The sequence below is a fragment of the Megalops cyprinoides genome, chromosome 15, assembly GCF_013368585.1.
Source record: "Megalops cyprinoides isolate fMegCyp1 chromosome 15, fMegCyp1.pri, whole genome shotgun sequence".
Classification (NCBI taxonomy): Eukaryota; Metazoa; Chordata; class Actinopteri; order Elopiformes; family Megalopidae; genus Megalops; species Megalops cyprinoides.
This window is the reverse complement of record NC_050597.1, coordinates 19559192-19580543: the sequence shown is the minus strand read 5'-3', so window position 1 is coordinate 19580543 and position 21352 is coordinate 19559192. Positions and strand designations below refer to the sequence as shown.

The following is a 21352-nucleotide window of genomic DNA, read 5'->3' as shown; positions in this document are numbered from 1 at the left end:
TACAAAAATACAGTACCAGTCAAAGGTTTGGGTACAGCTGATTAAGACAATGGGAAACATGCATTCAAAGACATTTTGATCTAAAGACCTATGCTTAAATTCTTGAAATTTATTTCTTAGACAAACATAAATATTGAAGTTGATGCCTATATATGCCTAACCCATCTATGAGTAGGTGTGTCCAAAGTTTTGGCGGGTCCTGTACATCCCCCAAAAAACACATTATTGAAAGAGATGGGAGAGGACAGAGTTTTGGTTGATTGGTTGGAGGCCTAAATGTTTCCCCACTCTTAACCATGTGTGTGCACAGACAGACAAACATGAACACACCCACCTAATTTCTTTGGTCTTCCTAAAGACTGGTTTCCCTTCATTTTCCTCCCCGATGTCAAAGAGATCTGAGTACAGTTCTTTGTTATTGTGATCCACCTGGAAGAGCGCGCATCGGTCTGCATTCACCAGGTTTTTTGCATATATCTGGAAACACAAGGCAATACAGGTATGACACATGTGAGCTTGGGTCACACTGCTTGTTATGAGGAAGCATGTGTTATTATGTGGCCATTGTAAACTAATTCATAAATATTCACACCTCGTTATGACAACTGGTAATTGGTCTGACTGAAACAAACCACTGACCCCAGTTAGGCTGAGCATTTACATCTGTTGCCATTTTACTGAATGTGAGATTTATTAATGATGAATATTTAAAATAAGATGACATATAGGCAATTGACCCTATAAATGAAATGTAACAACACCTATAAGCAAATATGCTCCCAAAAAGGCCACTGCATTGAGCTACAGTCTAAGATGGAAGACATTCTAACTGTAGAACGTTATTACTGTGCCTTCTCATGACTTGCATGCTTGCACAGTGCTTAATTTGTAAGGGAGACATTCCATTGATTGGCCAACAACAGCTGAAGACCGCTCCGAAAAGAAACATAAGACCAATTTATACTGAGGTAGTTATACAGATTCCTAACCCTCCAGTGTTCCCTTGCATGGAACAGTCCAGCTCCATGGAGGGATCTTTATTCTTCGAGCCACAGTTTCACATAGAAGTGGACCTCAAAACTATTGATTGTTTCCATTAGCCACATTCAATTACATTTGGATGGATGCCATATTAAAAAGGCCATTTCTATTTACTGCCAGATGCAAGTGATGTGGGGTTAAAAGCAGGTCACCCCATGTACACTTGGCTACCTAGTATCTGATGTGGCCAGGGTGTGGTTACATTACCAAGGCAGAAATTGGCATTTTTATGAGACTAAATACAGAGGAAGCAGTTGCGGCACAAAGCCAAGACAATATTGCAATATTCTACAAAATTATTTTTAAATACATGAACATGTCTAAACAGGTATATATGGAGAAAAAGGTATAATTTTTGATTTTTAATTTTTTAATATTATAAACCAAATAATGCAGGAGGATATTATAATCTGCCAAGTTAGACAGCTAGCTAACTATCTCCTAGTAAATGAAGAGGTGCTCATCTAGCTAATTAACTAGCAGTTGTACTAGCTGCTTGTTTACCACAGTGAAGGAAGAAGGGTGGAGAAGGGGTGGACATATGGCATCATATGGTAGCTAAGTGTTCTTCAAGATATTGTAAGGAGCCCCAGTTTAGTTTTCAGCGGAATCTGTGTCCAGTGGAACAGCTAGTCCTCGGCTGGCGGAAACAAGCCACTGGATAGTTCCCTGAGCTTGACGATGTGATTACTTAATAGCGAATTAACAAAAGTCCAATTTTAATAGACTGCACACGGTGCACCTAGACACAGCATCTCCTTCAGACACATGAAGCAAACAGCAAATGCGCATTACAAAACCACAGAAGTCTTATTCCCACGATGCTTAATTAGCCAGCCCTTATTACAGCCTTATCACGCTGGGGCTGTACTTGTCGCTAGGTGGGGACTCCAGCCGCCTGCAGGACACATGAGCCGAGCAGTAATCTGGCCACTCCTCAGCTAACATGCTGACTATCACCCCACCTCCTCCCAACCCTCACCGCTCTATGTTTTTGCACTTTTGTCAATGGTGATGATCCACTGGAAGGGCACAATGTGGGTCAGTGACTCCATGCGTAGTGCATTGAGCTAAAGCAAAATCCAAAACCCGAGGTTGCTGGACATATGGGTCTAAGCACTGTTGGGTGGATGTATGGAAGAGTGCATTTTTCCTCAGTCACTGCTCATTGACCAGTCAGCCAGAATTTTGTTTCTGTGCCCTTCTCCTTGCTGAAAAGGTGAGTTGTGAATGTTCATGTATAATGAGACAACCCAGTCAAGATCTTCATACTTTGTTTATAGTTTTCGGCACAAAGCACTTACTCCTCCAACGTATTTTAATCCCGCCTTTGTGCTCTATCAGCACAAGCCTAAATATGCATCTGATTACAGTTAAAAATAATAACCAAGAGAGACCCCCTCTGCCACTCACTGGGCTGAATGTAGGGGCTGTATGTATCACAGGTTTGGTACATGAGCGCAGAGTTTCAGCATGACTGCTCTCATCTTCACTTCCTGTGTTTGATGCACTCTCGGTTCAGAGGAAAGATACAGCTGAGTAACAGTAATCCAACACTGGGGGGGTGTGCACACGTTTCCTTCATCTACCAGGTGCCTACGGGCTCACAGGTGACACAGCAAATCGGAGCACGACTTCATACAACATTCCACAGCTGACTACAGCATTGCTGTCACCACACACTTAAGCACAGTAAATTAGTGGAGAGGAACACTGCTCATCCAATCAGTGACAGGATTAATCAGCACAGAAATAGTTAAATCACTAGTCCCCTCAATCAGTTTATATGTAGCATTAGTGCAGAATCCCAGACATACTTACCATAATATGTTCAAGTAGGGAATCTATTGCCACAATGTTATCGAAGTATGTTCTGTCAAAAGGAGAACGAGAGAGAAAGAGAATGACAGCCACGGTTTATTACACATGCAGGACTTTGCTGCAGCCGTGTAATATTAATGAAGCTTGGTTATACAAACTGTAGTCATGGTGTGGCAATTGACCCTACCATCAAACCATAATGAATCTAATCCAGTTGTTGTCTGTAAAAAAATGACAAAACTTAACACAACCTATAGTCACTAATGTGAAAGATGAAAAAACTTCACTGAATCACCTGGGCCTCATCACATTATTTCTCAATTAGATTCTCATATAAGCGGTCATTCATGCAGAAAGGTTTGTACTGTAAAAATCATCTTATGCTTTTTACCCTTCAATCAAGGGTACAGTGACAATTCACCAGCATACGATTTCCAACTCACTTATTAGTCAGCTATTAGTCTTACGCTCTTGCCACCACTGCACCCCCAAACCCACACCACCCATCCCATGTATCAAGGCGCCTTACTTTGACACGTCCAGCAGGAAGTCATTGAGCTCAGTCTGTTTGGCCAGGCCTCTGCATACCTTAGGAAGCAAAGGAAGAGAAGAATGGAGGAATTGTGGGAATTGAGGACAGAAAAAGAGGTACAGCACATACCGATAACAGTAAACGATAAGATTCACAAACACTTTTGAGATTTTCAGGGGTTACTTCTGGTGAGAAAATCTATTATTTGCAAGCTGTTTGAGCAAAACACACCCCTGCCCCATTTTTGGCTGTGATTTGCAGCATAAACCTGAAAAAATGCCATCTTATGGGCATGACACCTGACATATACTATTCTGGCACATGAGTGAGCCTAGATTTTGTACTGCAAGTATAATTATGTTTTTAAGAGGGGAATCGTCATAATGGGTTAAAATCCTATGTAATAAAGGTATGATAAGGTCCAATAAAGTGGAAGTTATCTGTGTATTTAGCCTGATAACAGAGCTAACAAATTAAATTCACATAATTATAAATTTACATCATAATTCAGTTTTTTAGTTGGACATAGCAAGCACATCACATGTGGTGTGACTTGCAAAAACAAACAGAGAAATCCCTAGTTTTATTTGACCCATATTCTTTGTATTCAATGATATCTGCAATTCATAAGGAATAATATGGAAGTTAAAAGTATGTCTGAAGTCAAGTGGGAAGGGCCTGGTTCAGAGGATACACTTTACAAGTTACATGCAGTCTTAATTGGAGTGTGACCTCTAAATATGTCTGTGCTCAATGGTTTAACCTGCAAATTGCTTCTTCATTGAGGTAATAATAATACATATTTCCAAATGGATAAGTATATATACATATATCTCATATATGTTCAAAACCTCTGAAGAAAGTAAAGAAGCCATAGTGTACATTCAATAGGAATGAGATGAAGTGCACAGAATGGGGTCCAGGAATCCAGGAAGGTCCTGAAGGTGGTCTGCCTTTCTCTCTCCCACCCCACTCCTGCCTTCCCTCCCAGAGGAAGTCTCTCCCACTGTGCCCTATGGTGTGCTAGATGCTGACACGCTGTGTCATTAACCAGTAGCAACTGTTCATTCACAAACAAGGCTGCAGTGCAGTAATTGCCCCTCAGGAGACTTGGGTGTTTAATACACAGCACCGTTGATTAGAGATAGCCGCCTAACAGCACGGTGCCAGTACACAGTGGATTTCAGACTCAGGTTCAGCTCAAAACATGTGTACTGTACCAAGCAGCTCTTACAGAACAACATGTCAACCCTAAAACAAAAACATGTGCACCAAGGAGGTGTTTGCTTTGCTTATAAACACGTGCATAAAAAATACAGTCTACTTCTCAACTCTTACATAATCAATATGCCTACATTAACCCTAACTCTTATGGAAAAGAAAACTGCACATTACACTAGTCAGCTGTCAGCTGCATCACTTTCCAATGAACTCTTGACTATAACATACAACATCAACTCTGGCACAAAACAGATGCAATGCGCCTGTGCACAATGCAAAATGCAAAATGCAAAATGCAAAGTGAAATCAACATCAAGAGCCCTTGTTACTCCATTTGGATGACATACCTGCACTTGGTGAATAGCCACAGAAGCCCAAGCTAAATTTGCTGTTGCAACCTGGAAATACAATAAATCAAAAAAAAAAGAAAAATCAACAGACACAACAAAATGTTAGTAATATAATTATACAAACAAAAGTTGTTACAGTGAAATGTTTGCATACTGTGTGCAGACTATAACTCTGAAAAAAGTGAAAGAGCAGAGTAAAAGTGCTCTCCCTGCCCACATACATAATTTCTAAATGGCTATCCACTTCATCACGCACAACCATTGACCTCCCATCCCATCCCCCCGCCATCTCTCACCTCCTGGTGGCTGAGGTTGAAGGGATCCTTGCCCCACTGCCGGTGCAGCTCCAGGATGGCGATGAGATCTCCAATGGCGGTGAGGATGGGTAAACACAGAACAGAGTGCACATGGCTCCCTGAGTCCTGCCCTGTGCCGTGGGGGAACCGTTCGTCCTGCATGGGGCGCACCGCAAAACAATCACAGACTCCCTCACACTGGCCCACCCTTGTAGCTTCTGTAATCCTAGTCCAAGTATAGTATACGGTGTCATTTCAACAGGGTGTTTTTGGGTCAATCAGCTACTGATGAATGTCTGTGTTTGGGTAAATATATAGGTTTCCAAATGTCACACTAAAACCTGATGTTTGGTTGGGTAAATTAATACAACGAATGAGGCCCTGACTGATTCACAATTACAGTATTGTCATGTGACTATGGTCTTGGGGAAACACAGTTTCACTCCTCAACAGGTACCCACAGTGCATGAGACCACACACTGGAGACTGACTAGTAGTGTGTCATAAAGGATAGACTGTAGCAGGTCTCACATGTATTACATGTAAGAGGTTCTTAAAGATTGCTAAAGATTCTCAAGTGGATACAGGCAATTTACAGAGAGGGAACAGTAACATACACCCAATTAGCCTCCAACTAATCATGACAATACATAACGTTACCATGCTTGTCTGCTCACAATTGCTTGAATTCAGTGGAGAATTAGTAATAGTAATAGTTAATGTGCAAACTGTTTGCATTGTCAAAGAACACTGAATACAGTACACAAAGAAAGATAACATATCTTTCTTTAAAATAATCACCTTGCAATATCATCAAATAGCCCTAGGCAGTCTTTTTGTGCAATTAGGGGAGAAAGCCCCAGACATATTAAAAAGCGACAAACACCAGCACATTTTCAACACACATCAGGGTGTCCATTTTCAAGCACAGAATATTTTAAATTATATAGTGCTGTGCTATACTTGTCACCGCTGTTCTATTCTTAAATACTGCAGGACAAACATCCCGTAATAAAAGTAAGTTAGTATGGGAATAGTAACACTATGATCATCAAGGTGCCCGTGTCTCGCTGCTGAACAGTGATCTCCATCCGGGATCTTTGAAGAGCTGAAAAAGCTTTTCTACAAAGCAGGCAAAATGCACTAATATACAATAGCTGATCCTGAACCTGAGACACAGGCACCTCGCCAGCCTGTAAGGAAATACATGTAGACACTGTAGGACAAACAATTACAGTGGCAGTGCCCTCTCTAAAGCTGTCTTCCTGACAAGGCAGGACATCATGTCCTAGATGCAGAAGACTTGAAGTAGCACGGAGGAAGAACCCATTCAGTTCATCATTGAATAATTTCAGGTGTGCTATGTGATGGAGATGTGGGTTCTGCCTGAGCTCTGGGATGGCCTTGTAAGTATGCTTGTAGTACTGGGGAGGTTATAGAATATGACCCTGTGAGGCAATGACAGTTTGGCTGGGTTGTAGAACATAGTCCTGTGGGGTAATAACAGCTGAATAGTTTAATAAAGGTGTAGGATACAACCCTGTGAGACAGTAATAGTCAGCCTGGGGTGTAGGAGCTGACCCTGAAGGGCACAGGTCCACAGCCATAGCTCTCACCCCCATTATGTCCTCCACCAGCAGTGTCTTGCGTGTCTTGGCAACGTGAGCGGCGATGGTCGTGCCGAATGCGATGGGGCCAGAGGGGATGAGCCCTGGAAGCCCCTCCTTTGCCCCCGTCGGGGTGAACAAACATAAACTCTAGGAGAAACACAAAAACAGCACTCATGACATCAAAAATGGTATCATCATCCACCCATTCTTCCACTGTGTCACTTCCTCACACACTCACTCACACAATTTCACATGATCAAAATTAACCACAACACTCTGGTCCTGACACCTCAGAATACAAGGCAAACGAGAGGAAGTGCACGGTGATTGTTCCAATTCTACAGAACAGGGCTCCTGAGTGGCTCAACCAGTAAAGGTGCATTCTGTCGCAAGCACAAGGTTAAGCATTATGGTTCGGGATCAATCCCAGCCGTTTCATCAGCCGATGATGGCTAGGATTGCACAGTGACAGAACAAATTGAATTCGTTCCACCGCGGGATATAGAGGAGGGTAGGTCATTAGGTTGGCCAAGGGTTTAGGCTGCTCCATTGCACATTAGCACCCCCTGCTGATCAACAGGGTGCCTGCCTTTCTCCCTGTATAAAACTGCATATGTCAACTTCCTGCTGAAGTCTGCACTAGCTTAGTGGGGAGCTACAGAGCATAAAGTGGAGGCTGACATCATGTGTTTCGTAGGAGAGAATGTGTTTATTCGTGCCGTAACACATTGACTATAAGGGCTGCAGCAGTAAGGGCAGCATCTAAGGAAATAACTGGGCAAAGTTTAAAAAAAAGTTTTCCAAAAAACAAAAAAAAAATCTACAAAACATAAAATCTCTGTGGCTGTGTGCACCCTTGAGTAACTGTGTAAAACTGAAAAAATAAAAAAAAAACCCACAGTGCAGTTTCTTTAACCTTTCTCTCTGAGGTAGTCTTATGGACATCACAGATTCCTCAGCCTCTGTGACCAGACCAGGGGATGTAGCAGTAACAACAACAAAAGAGTGTGTTTATAATTTTCCTTTCAGACTTTGTGGTACCACGGCCATCACAGAGCAGGCAGGCACTCCACAAGACAAACAATGGAGACCAGCCTTAGCTGGAGACGAGGGACGGCAAACCTGATCTATGTTTCTCATGAGCTCCTATCTTAATCACCACTGTCACGAAAGGGCAGGCATTTCTCCCATCAAAGTTGCTCTTACAAAATGAATTAATCTGCATTACAGATAAGAATCTTGAACTGTGAGACTCCAGTGAGGCCCATCCAATGGGTTTTCATTTCAATAGAACCATTTGTTCTAAGGAGAGTTCTATTCTGGCAGTCTGCAACAGGTTGGAATGTATCCATTTGCTGCCTAGATCAGAGGTGTATAAGTTAAGTGGTTTGTCGCCATAGAAAGCACAGTTTTTGTGGTTGCTCTAGCACTGTAGAGACAGCCTTTGGCACTTACATTGTTGCATTCTCCCAGAAAGTAAAGTGCAAATCCATCGGCTTTCGTGGCTGTAAAAAAAACACAGAAGACAACATGCCACATAAGTTGGTTTAATCTGCAGGATTCCAAACACACACTGCATTCCACCCTTGAAGAGCATCTGAGATCAGTTGCCAATGACAGAGCTTATGTTTGAGGATTCCGACATGCAGCGCTGTAATTTCAAGCCTGATGAATGTTCAGCAGCTCCTTGCCATTGTGACATTAGAGTGTACAAAGGTTAGATTATAGAAGTAGGGTAGCTCTTCCCTTGACCTGCTCCAAGTAAACACTGAACTGCTCGACCACAAATTGTAGCAGAGGTGAATTATGTATATACACTGATGTAACGTCACCACAGTCTGTGCTATGGTGCACAATAAAGCAAATGTATCTCTGAACAGGAGTCAGACCAGCAGCGTGTAGCAATGATTAGTGCAGCAATGTGGAGCAACGGTCAGATCAACAGTGTCAAGCAGCGGTCAAAGCAACAGCACAGAGTAGGAAATCAGGGCTTTTTTTTAACCACCTTAAAACAAGTCCCTCATACTGCTCCTTTCACTGAGCACCCTGCTACCAAATTCAAGCCACTGAGTTTGGCTGCTATATTTTTGCAAGTCAGCAGTATACAGTGCCATCTGTATGTATTCATACTCCTGATTAAACCAGAACAAAATAGATGACATAAAAGGAAAAATAATGTACTGTCCAGAAATTGTAAAATGTTATACTTTAATCTTGATATCATTTTATGTCAGAAAACATGAGGTTCACATTTTTTAACAACTTTTTCAAATAAATTGTCTGTGACAGTCATTGATCACCACAAACTGTGAAAGGACTCTAGTGCACAAGAGGCAATAGCTGGAGATCTTCACAAAAAACTGGTATTTTCATTTCCATGAAGAGGTGGCTTGCATTTGACAAACTACATCTCAATGATAATGGGAAGCATGTCTTATCAGATGGAACAAAAATGTAGATTTTGGACCTATTCATCAGTGTTGTTTTGTCTGAAAATTGTGAAGCTTATCTTAAAAAATAATAAAATGCTTGTTCCAGCATGACAACAATCCACAGCTTTCATCCAAATCCACACTCTGTACAAACACACACTTTAAGTACAAAATACAATATTTGCAAATAGCCAGTTCAGTTTCCAGACCTCAACCCGACCAGACACTTGCAACTCAAACTCAAGGATGCAGTTCACAGACAAAAATCAAACTTTCTTAAGAACCAAGAGTTTGCGCTATGCACAGGGGTGTGAATAAGTGTAACCCTCATCTCTTCTGGAATAGAAGAAACCTTTCTGTGAAATCATGACCTGAGAGAGAAAGCCAGTCAGAGCTGACTGGTTGAATGTTTGTGAATCAGCTATGGGTGGTGTCACTGGAGGCCTACCAGTTTTGATGATGTTGCACAATTCGTAGAGTAGGAGCTTGTTGTCCCCTCCAGTGTCCAGCCGCTGCTCCATGTAGCTGTTGAGTTCATACACCACGCCCTGCATATTGCTGTCCTGGTACTGCTGGACACAAGAGAGAAACACACCATGCAACTCGCTGCCTTTATGTCAATCACAAGCTCTCACCCGCATCACCAGCCTCCAGCCACACCTTCTAATCCAGCATTGCCACGGTGATGCATTTCTGAACCTAATTAAGGCGGAAACAAGGGATTCATATGGAGATGGACCATGACAGACACTGAACATACATAATAACAGAATAATTAATAACCACGCAAGCAAAAGCCCTCGTTTCATTTTCATTGTGCCGGAGATGTGTTTATTACTCCACTGTGGTCCTGGAATGGCCATTTCCAGTTGCCATTGCCTTGTCAGACTTGAACACACCACTGGCACATGTCTGACAGGGTGTGGTGGGTTACAGGAGGTGGAGGACATGCAGCCCTGTGTGTGTTGAATGGTTGTACTAAATGGAGGTCGAGTCCTCCCTGGAGTTTTGGAAATGGTCCACTCGCTGGTTTATTCCACTCTGGCCAGCGCTCCACGGCCCCCCGCCCACACCTCAACCCCCACCCCCGCAGCGAGAGGCCAGTCCTCCTCCGCGACCCTCATTAGAGCTGTCGGAAATCTGCACAGGAAAATTATTACATAACGCCAGGCCCTACTGAGCAGAGAGAGAGGTGTCTGTTTCTGTGCCTGCCGTCGCTCAGTGACGAGAGGTCAGAGCAGGACGGTGGGCCGCAGGCGCATTGGAGAGCCCCCCCCCCAGGACACGACCCGTCCACATCCTGTTTTCCAGACATATGGATGACGCACTCTGAGGCTCCCCTGGGCCACACCCCCCCACCCCCCCGACGGTCCCAGGTGACAGCGCGTCGCCCGGATGTTCGTCTGCACCCTTCGAGTCCGCAGCGGTGTGGACAACGCACTTCTCTCGCTAACGGGCACTGCTGACGAGTGTGCGCTGGGTCTCCCGTTCCCTTGGGTCCTCAGAATCAAAGCCACCTGGAACATTTTCCAGACACGGAAGAAAACTGAACGTCACAGCGGCCTTTCAACATGTGCCTGATCTCTGGTTGGTGCTTGAAATTCATCTGTGGATTGAAAAACACTGATTTATCGCCCGTTCGTCAAGTACTGCTGTCCAGCAAAGCAACATGATACGATGGGAGGTTGGACACAGGAAGTGCAGGACACGTGACCCTGCTAAATATGGTCGAATATCACACTTCCTTCTTGCAGATGCAGGCTGAGGTTTTAGGAGCTCATCATGTTTTGCGATGTTTTGTGCCTGAATCTGGGTGACACAAATTAAACCCAAAGATGTAGTGTTGAATGCATCACAAATGCCACAGCCACACAGAAACAAACACACATGTATATGCATGTACAAGCACAAGTGCATCACACACACACACACACACACACACACACACGCACACACACAGGATGCCATACTTACCCTGCTGACTTCTTTTGTGGATGATTCATCTGTAAGGAAACAAACAGACTTTACATCAGACTCATGGAACATGAGGTAAAGAGCACCCTCTAGAGGGGGGGTGGGGTGAAATCTATTCACCAATTCTCTGATATAAATGTAGAAACAGGCAGGTGAAATCTCAGCCACACTAGGGTGGGTGGCCAACATTAAAACACAGAGGATGACCTAAAAAAAAGATTTGAAAAATTTGTTGGTCATGCCAGCTAGATCATGACAGCAGCAGTACAGCTGGTGCTAGCAGACATCAGCATTACACTGTCGGGACATTTGTGATGCTTGATGGAAGTGCTGTATCTCACCTTTTTTTCTGCATTCTTTCCCATATTTCACCCAACTTTGGTAATCACCAATTGTACTACTTAAGCTCAACTCACTGTGAGAACCACTGCACTCTTGAGGGAGAGCAGGGCAAAGAAAATGCAATCCCCCGATACGTCAGGACGTCAATGCGGCCCAACAGCACACTACAGAGCAGGTGCACTCATTGGAGGACAGGTGCTACTCCACTGACGTCTTCTGAGCAACTCGCAGGTGCCCCGACGAGAGAGCAGTGTGACGAGGGAGCCCTGGCTGAAAAACCCGCCCCTACCCCCGGAAGACCGAAGATAAATTATTCCGCTGCTGTGGGCTCCTGGTCATTGTCCCAGTATGACACAGCCAGTTTCAAACACGAGCCATAGGGCTCAGCCCAAGATGAGCTTCCTGTGGACTGAGCTACTCTGGATGCCCAATTACAGTCTTTGACAAGAGATAGAAACACTACACATAAACAAAAAACAGTAAAGTCTTGGCATCTCTGCATGTGTCAATGTACAGATTAATCACTGTTTATTCCAAAATGGTAAAGATTTTCCTGTGTTGCATGGATACATTGAATCTGAACTACAGTGTAAGGAGTCATTATGGCCTTCAGAGACAAAATCGAAGACGTTTTCAGAGCACTCTTGATTACTTCAGCCAATAAGAGTAGAGGAAGACTCAACAGTGTGTATATCCCCACCTTTATCTCCTTCACTTTCCACGCAGGAACACGTAATCTTTTCTAACAATTAGGATAAACGTCAGCTAACAAAGAAGAAAGAGTCTGACAGTCCCCGGTATGGCACACAATCCAAATACAATTACTCAATATGATTAATAAACCTACTGTAGGGATTAGAAAACAGACTTTTAAGCCTTTAAGATGTCAAATAATTTTTACACCCCCCCGAGTGTGGTTGGTACATGTTTACTGTTTACTTGTTCAGTTTTATCTTGTATTCTGTAAGTACCCGAGTCAAGAAGCAGGAGACAAAAATCACAAATCCCGCCCTTACAGCACTGACAAGTTAACGTAGAGCAAAGAGCAAGGCCGATCCTGAATAATTAAAATGGCCTACACCACCTAAAGTATCCCTGACCCTCTTTCAGTGGAACATTTAATACAATATTCATATTATTAAACAGTGCAGAAGAGATTAAAGAACTCAGATTGTCAGACAAAACTGTTATAAAACACCAAATAAGGAAAAGACAATTTATGGTGAGGCACAAAATGTAAAAACATAAGTTAAAAAAAACAAGCGTTTCCACTGTGTGACAGGAAAGCACAGTTCCACCATTCATTTGACATTTCTTTCTGAAATCGTGGTAAAATTCCACACTTTTAGCCCAAGGAGCTATTTTAGCATGGACACCAAGTCCCAGTCAGACGCAGGATGACGTCGAGAGAGGCCCAGAGACGAACATCCCGGAGCTAAAATCTAGGCCTATGTGTCTCTCACTGTGTCTGCACATGTGTGTGTGAATGAGTGTGTGTGTTTAGGAGCATGTGCGTGCGCACGCTGTTTGTGCATAACTGGGAGCATGTGTCTGAGAGTGTCCGCATGTGTCTGAGTGTGTGTGAATGACTATGTCTGTGCATGAGGGGGTGTGTGTGTGTGTGTGTGTGTGTGTGTGTGTGTGTGTGTGTGTGTGTGTGTGTGTGTGTGCGCGCGTGCATGCATTTCAGGGGTAATTAATTGCATTCCACAGTCAGTCTGTCACGCTTGTGTCAGCCACCAGGCTTTGGTTCAGAGGTCTCCTCCATTCACACAGCAGGGTCAGCAGGAGTGCATGTGCTGGAAGGCGTCTCGAGTTTCATGGTGGCATCCCATATTTTGCCAGAGCTGCACTGAGCATGCAGTAAATACTTAAGCAGCAGATAAACGTGTTACTGGAAAACATGCTGTGATGTGATAAAAAAGAAAGACAGAAAAAAAAAAACACACACACATAACATTCTCACAGCACTTCAGTAACAATGAAGCAGAACTACAAAGTTCTGGCCAATGATATCAGGTCTCAACCAATGATCAGCACTGTCAGGTTTTGATCTGTTTTGATCTGTGGTTTGGTTGAACATAAATTCCAAAGGGTGACACAGAAACACAGGTAGAATTAATTACCAGCAGTACTTTTGTAAAGTGTCATCCACACATGCCCACAAATCGTAAATCACCAATTCCAGGTTAGAGGTGTGATGCCTTGTTCCCGGTGTCTTATGATCCAGCATATTTCTAAGCCCCTCTCTGTACAGTGAAATAATGAGCACCCTGAGCACATTATCTATAGCAATTATTCAACCCAATAATCAATCCAGTGAAATAGTCCAGTGACAACAAGTTTGGGAGGTTGAGGCCTGTCCAACCTTCCCCCAAGTCACAGAGTCCTTCCCACACTGGAGATTTTAGATTTAGGTCCATAACTGGCTATGATGAAATAAAGAGATGGACAGACAGACCAACCCACAGTGCCTCCACGGGTATATAAAGCATATAGAAAGTCTTTCCAGCTCAAAGCCCTCCCATCAGCTCAGACTAATGTAGCTCAGGTCACAGGATGTGTGAAAGATGATCGATACAGTGACTCAGTAGCCACGGTGCTGTAAGCCTGCGGTCTTTAAGTACTGACCCACAGCTCCGTCAGTGGTCTTTCAGAGGTCAGTAAGCGGTCAGTCTGCGGTCGATTAGTGGTCAATCAGGAGTGAATAAGCACACCGAGTGCGAAGATTTCAAAAGGCCAGAGCCGTCAGCTCTTAGGCTAAGAAGCTCAAACACATCCCTGTCCCGCGCAAGGGACAGGGATGTGTTTGAGGTCTCCTGAACATGTGACCGAGGGGGACGGGTGGCCCCCCATGTGATGTGACAGCCCGTCCGCTGCAGCCCCTGCAGGTAGGGCAGTGGTCTCGTCCCGCTGGGGGGGACGCGCGGCTCGGCTCTCACAAACGCGTCATTGTCTGGCCGTGGCATTCATCCAAACGCGCTGATAAAAAGGCATCAGCTGCTTCCAGCCAACCCCACATCAGAGCAGCACGGGGGCTCCGCTCCAACCCCCCCCACCCCCCCCAACTCTGCCCCAATCCGGCCCCACCTCCTGTGTGGTTCTGTGTGAGGGTGACAGCCTGAGCAGAAACAGTCACAGCCACAGACAGGACTGCGTACATGTGACTGCAGTGTGACCGCGCCGCCTTCCAGCACTCACGCCAAACGTCACTTCCTGTGCGCTTCAGTGCCCGGCTTGTGCCCTTTCCAATCAAGACTATGATGAAAATAAAACAGTGAGCAACTTTTAAAACGGCATTACACATGGTCATGTTTCCTATGAGCTTTTTATAATTCCGCATACTCAGAAAAATGTAATAAATACGTTTGCCTTTTGCCAAGTGAGACTCACCTGAGACTACCATCAAGTGGTGTGTATCCTTTTTTAGCAGTAATATGAATGAGAACTTGTGGCAATTTTGTCCTTACTCACCTACACTGTGCATTTACAAGAGGATCTGCCACAACATGCAGATGTGGCCACTAGGGGGCATCAGAGAGTTCTGGTAGTTACTTCTCAGGTATGGCTTAATATTTAAAGAAATTAGTTGATTAAATATGGCAACTGGAATCACCAGTTTCACCAGTTTCTCCTGCAGTCAGTAGTAGTTCCTGAATCTGTTTTTTGCACCATAAAGTGCACCCCATTTGAACTGCAAAACATAGACAAAATAACCATGGATTCTAATAATGCTAATTCTAATAATGTGACTTAAAACATCAAACATCTGTGACAGACTCTTCTGCTAGGCACTTTTTGCCAGGACTGCATGCAGTGTAATCCTTCTTCAGGTTTAATGTTTTCAGTCCTTCGTCACACAAAGATGCTCCTCATGTGAAATCTGGTGTAAAATTTAAACAAATGAAAGTGGATGGAGTGGGGGGTGGGGGGGTTAAGTTAGCGTCTGCAGGTTCACGGCGTTAACCACAGACGTAGTGCAGCCCAGCACGACCTAGCCCGGTGATATTTTCTGCAGGAATGCATGACGGTCCACAAGTGCCTGCTACACTGCACGTCTCCGGGAGAGTGGAACACACTGACCCGCTTGTTCTGACGAGCCAGGCCTGGATTACGACATGGCCGGCGACAGGAACACACTGCCCTCACTAATAGGAATGAAGTGAAACTGCCTGAGACACATGAGTAAATACCACACTGAAATATTATTGTTTTTTTGGCATATACTTTTTTCACCCAGCATTTGCTGATAACTGACAATTAAAGTGGGAGGAAACACATTGAAACAAATCTATGGAAGCAGCACCAGAGAGGTTCTCCCCCCCCACCCCCACCCCCCCCATATAATTTTTTTTTCACGACTCTTTTTGTGTTTTGGTGCTGTGCTTAACATTTTTCGTTTGAACTCATCACCATTCTGAGTTTAGCCTTTGTAATATTCAGTACAAAGGCAAAAAAAAATCATGGACTAAAATTATATAGCATTACATAACACATATGGCAAAAATAGGATACATGTTCAGCTGAGGAGTCTGCTGAAATATAATGTGTCGTGCAAAGCCAAACATGAAGAACATTTATACGCGCACATCTTATGGGAAAAATAGCTCAACATGATACTGTAAGTGGTAAAATATTTGTTCCGAATACTGACCCCAGTCTCTATTTTTTTCCTGTTACGGGGAACGGGAAGCAGCACAGTTTGGCAGCCCTTCTCCCCCTTGTTGAATTATGGTAGATCTTTATTATTTATTTATTTTTTTTGCTTCAGCCTCAACTACAGCTCTTTTTACAAGCAGGGGTCATTATGGCTGTGGAGTGATGAACCATCTCTGTGACTGGGGCGTGAATCACTGCAGGACGCTGGGGGAAGGTGGGGGGGGGGGGGGGGGGGGGGGCGGTGAGGTGCATGTGGCGGGAGGGAGACGAGGGGGGTGCAGCCAGCCGTTGGCAGACCTCTGGAGGATTCGTGGCAGTGGGTCCGGGACTCCTCAGTCCCTCCTGACTGTGCACTCCGCCTTGTAAACAGAGCCAGCAGGACAAAGTTGGGGGGGGTTCTGACGTCAGTGGGGCCTGGAGGATCTCGTTAGTCAAAGCAGAGGGAGCGACTTGATGTATGTGCATGTGTGTGTGTGTGTGTGTGTGTGTATACGCACAAGGTGGTGTTGGTGCACAGTTTCTTGTCTCTTGTCCCACTCCTGCCTCAGTCTACACACTTCACATAAGGTTTGACAGTACAGTAACCTGCAAGGTATATGGTGGAAGAGCACATGTACACACACACACACACACATATATTTATGCCTGCCTTTACACACACGTACACAGCGTGTACCTGGTCTTGTCGCCTGATAGTCCGGCTAGAGCTCTGTAGGAAGTACATCACAGGAAGTACATCACAGAAAGTCACAGACCACTGAAATGTAAATATCATGGTTATACTGCTAGTGCTACTGCGACACAAGCAAAAATGCCATAATCTGGGCGCCACTAAATGTCTCTCTGAATACAGATCTATGTGGATTAGAGGAAAAGTCTGAATGAGGAAAAAACATCCACCCCAGATTGCTTTAGCAGCGGGGGAAAAAAGCAGTCACAAGGCACGAAATAAGACCAAGACCATTTTCAATGACTGTACATTTTATAGACATATCTTCTATAGTTTGCCTCACATATGAGACCAAGTGTTGCTTCTGCTGAAAATATTAAACAGCTTTTAGCAGAAAATAAAACTTGAAAAGTGACAGTTTTATGGTGGTGAGGCGTGCATGGTTTCCCTCAAACTGACCCTAGTGTAATCTCCCTTATTTATTTCTGAGGAACAGTATGAATGGAAACAGGATCTTCACTCCCTTTAACGTACGAGTAAATCCTGCTAAAATAAATATCCCCGCAAAGTCCAAGCTTCCTAATTTCATTTCTTTGCATCAGTTCTCTGCCAATTGTAGCATTTTCTAAAGGAGCTGGGCTGTACTCCTGACACCTTTACATTGAACCCTGGACTCATTTCATCCACTGTACCACGAGGCAGTGAGGTCAGTGCTGCAGACATTCTATTTTACCAGCAGGAAAAATCTCTCTCCCTATTCCTTACTGGTACAGCTGAGGCATTTTAACTGCAAACCACTCTTTTCCTTTGTACTGTACATGTGATTTTCTTTACAAACTGGCCTGAAACAAATTGACTGAGAACAAATAGTTACCCAGTAACAAAGACCAGCTTTTTGACAGTGACTTGATTCACAATCCAGCAAGTGAGTGTTCACACACATCTACCTTCATGAGAAGGGCTCAGCAACGGAGGGAGAAAATTTTCAAGGTAATGTTCACCTTAGAGAGCATTTAATCCTGCTGCTGTTATAGATTATCTTTGCTGTCACATCTTCAGAGAGCTCTTTAAAGCGGACTTACTTACTTCCTCTGTCGGTCCACAGCCAGTGCCTGCCTAAGGTGTGAAAAGAACCATGATTTTGAGCGTGTGCGTGTGTGTGTGTGTGTGTGTGTGTGTGTCTGTGGTCTGTGTCACAGCAGTTTACATTGTTCATGGAGTCTTCGGTTCTAGAACACGGACCATTTCACAATTTCCCTCTTGCTTTGCCAGCGCAAACAGGAAGCTTGCCCTTCCCAGAGAACAGTGGTGAAATTAAAGCAAAACACAGGCCTGTCTAAAGGTTGCCCTGTGTTTCCAATCATAAATAAATAAAAGGGTATTTAAGTACACTATAATATCAAAAACTAAATGCCACCTCTTTTACAAATATTGTGGTCTGTGGTGAACACTAAAAATGTTCAAAAATTCAAATATTATACCATAAGTTCTTAATAACAAATGTTTCTCTTTCAGCTAGACACACCTCACACAATCATAGCCTGAGGCCTGAAAAGTCTGACCTAGAACTATGAGTCAAACCAAGATAGCATGCGCACACAATAGTCCCAGCCAAGTGAACTAGCGACCTTATTCCACATACATAAACATACACACAGAGACCCAGCTCCAGCTCAACATACAGTGCAAACATTTTTAATTATTTGTTGGTAAAGCTGGATATTCTGCTGAAGTAAGTAATCATAGAAAGGTTCAACAGCTCATCTTGAGAGTGGACCTGGGGTTGTGTTCTTTACTCACACTGCCACACAGCGACCTGCCACCAAATAAAAAAAAAAAAAAAAGCTCAGTGAGACTGCGCAGAGGTTCAGTGGGACTATGAATCCAGAACAGCCCTCGTCACATATCAGGGCCAGCACACACACCCGCTGTGTTACGTAATGTGTGACGCTGAGTGCTCAGCAAGGGGGGACAACGGGGGGTCGGGGGAGGGGGAGGAGGGCTGGTGATGAACATGACAGATTCGTGACAGTGGATAACGCATGAGCGTCAGCCTGGAGAGGGGCCACACGTCACCCCTCACGTGACCAGGGACAGAGAGCATAAGGGGGGAGTGGGGTGGGGTGTCGTGGGGTGGGGAGGGGGGGTCCATTTCCAGGAATACGCGGGAAGCAGGCTTCAGGCAGAGGACATGTGCCTGGTTCACTATCTGGAGACTCTTTGTTAGGGATGGTGTAGATACCAAGGCAATGCCAATGGCTGTCCAACATGCATTTTCCTTTTTTTCCTCCACTCAGGAAAATCAGACAAAAAATAATTTAGCTAATGAAGCCATCTCAACAAAACAACCGCTTTTTGAAAATTATTCCCACAACATTCAAAGCTAAGCTGTTCGTATAGGTCACATTCTTCCGAACAGTAGTGACCGCTTCCAGTTATTCACATACAAAGCCACATTTGCGACCACATCTTTCCCAGAATAGGTCCCGGGGACCAGATGAGGACAGTTACAGTATACTCCTTTTACACTGTGGGGCTGGAACCAGGCTGGCACGAGCTCCAGCCACAGCTGGCTGATCCGGTGCAGCACAACTTGCCTTTCCACTGCATTACCCACAGTCAGAGCTATAGTGCACGACAACACACTGAATGTTGCTGTATGCCCAGATCAACATGTCTGCCTGGACTTCATCTAGAGCTCAAGGCAGGATTTTCCTAGTTTGTCCTTAATTTGAATAACAATGAACACCATTTTAGGAGCTCTGTGTTAGCTGAAATGTTGTTCAAGTAAATGAAAAATGTGTAAATAAGTCATGAAAAAACACATTTGTTACTCAGAGTTAAAGACAAACTACAATGAGATGTTACACCACTCAAAGCAGATTTAGACTGGGATTCAGAGAGAAGGAGAGGTGTGAAAACTAGGTGGCAAACTAAACCCTTCGTACCTCAGAAAAAAGCCCTGCTCCACAAACCATCAATACTTTTAAAAAGCACTGATAAATGAGAAGAAGGGTCTCGGATACCAATTCAATACGGAATAAGTGCAAACTGGTAAATATATAAAACTAACAACTAACAAGAGTGTCTGTAGGACTGCATTCTTTCCTGGTCCATTTCTTTTGCAAAGACTAAAAAAAGACATAAAAAACCTGACTGAAATCAGAGGAGGACATGAAGAATGAGAGAGAGAGAAAAATAAAAAAAGGAGCGATAGAAGGGGAGGGAGGGAAAGGCTGTAGAGGCAGCACACGCCAATCTTAAAGCACTGCCACAGGAAGAGACTTTTAAGAGATATTGCAGTTATGACGCTAAGCAAATCCCGCAGAGAGATGTTGGTATAATGAGGTGCCTGTCGTCCTGATTACTCACGTTTCCAGCTCGACCGGCGGTCGGTTCCCTCATCTCCTCGGCGATCTGGCGAGGAGCCTGACGCCGTGCCGGCACAGGCACCAGACTAGCCTGATGTCACTCTGGCGGAACAGCCGCCTTTTCCTTTCCATCAGCAACAATACGTACACTTTAGTGGGTGTATCTGCTACATTGAGTATACACACACACACACACCTAATGCCGCTTCCATTATACTCATCATATGTTATAAAAATATCTGTTGAATTTTATATTTCATGTACAAATGTGAAAGGAGAGAGTTCACTGATTTGTGATGTTATAAATTACCTCTGTTTGTTACTTAATATTTTAATTGTATCATTTAAATCAATATAAATGTATGTACAATTTCATTTTAATTTCTATTGATTATTTCTGTGTTTTATTTGTTTACATCCTTATTAATGGTGTGCTGTCAACACATTAGTTTCCATCACTCCTTGCTTTTATCCATTTATGAAATATGAATGAGATGAGATACAAAACCATATAATCGCAAAGCTGTGCCACAAAAGAGATTATTCCACCATTAAAGCTAGGAGCACAAATATTTCCATAACAGCAACAATAGAAACAAGATACACGAATCCCTCAAGTTCCATTGCATGGAGCTGGTCACACCAGAACTCACCTTGAATAGCTAAATTGAACTAGTTATTTTGTGTGATCACGTTCTGAAAGAGACTTTTTCTACAACAAAAAAGTGCTTATTTATTTCACTGGCTAGATGCAAATCGCAGGAGCTGTGGCAGAGATGGAGTGCTTGAAAGGAACTGATCGTATGTATGGAGTTCTCTGGAGCAACTACTAGTGAACAACACATCATTACTGCTTATAGTTACTTCCTTTGTACACCCTGGGTGTTACTCCACCAGTCATCTAGCAACAGTCTACTACCCCTATTAAAAAGGTAAGTCCATGCCCTTGCGTGTGCCATGAGTACCAGTGATGGTCAGTGTTATGCTGTATGGTTGCAAGGAGCAGGTTTAAATACCCTGTAGTACCTAGGAG

At 43.8% G+C, this 21352-nt stretch overlaps 1 protein-coding gene across 2 annotated transcripts in view; it reads right to left on the bottom strand.

Moving 5' to 3' along the window:
• pde10a (phosphodiesterase 10A) overlaps positions 1-21352 on the bottom strand; it is an 83375-nt gene that overhangs the window by 12152 nt on the left and 49871 nt on the right. Inside the window, exons 3-11 of one of the 2 annotated variants that reach the window (XM_036546831.1) lie at positions 11278-11306; positions 9752-9875; positions 8327-8376; positions 6878-7018; positions 5262-5417; positions 4963-5013; positions 3392-3450; positions 2863-2914; positions 335-477 (exon numbers count right to left, since the gene is read on the bottom strand). In XM_036546831.1, the coding sequence (XP_036402724.1) occupies positions 335-477; positions 2863-2914; positions 3392-3450; positions 4963-5013; positions 5262-5417; positions 6878-7018; positions 8327-8376; positions 9752-9875; positions 11278-11306 (805 nt within the window). The remainder of the gene's footprint in view (positions 1-334; positions 478-2862; positions 2915-3391; positions 3451-4962; positions 5014-5261; positions 5418-6877; positions 7019-8326; positions 8377-9751; positions 9876-11277; positions 11307-21352) is intronic. The other variant, XM_036546832.1, reaches the window with a different exon arrangement.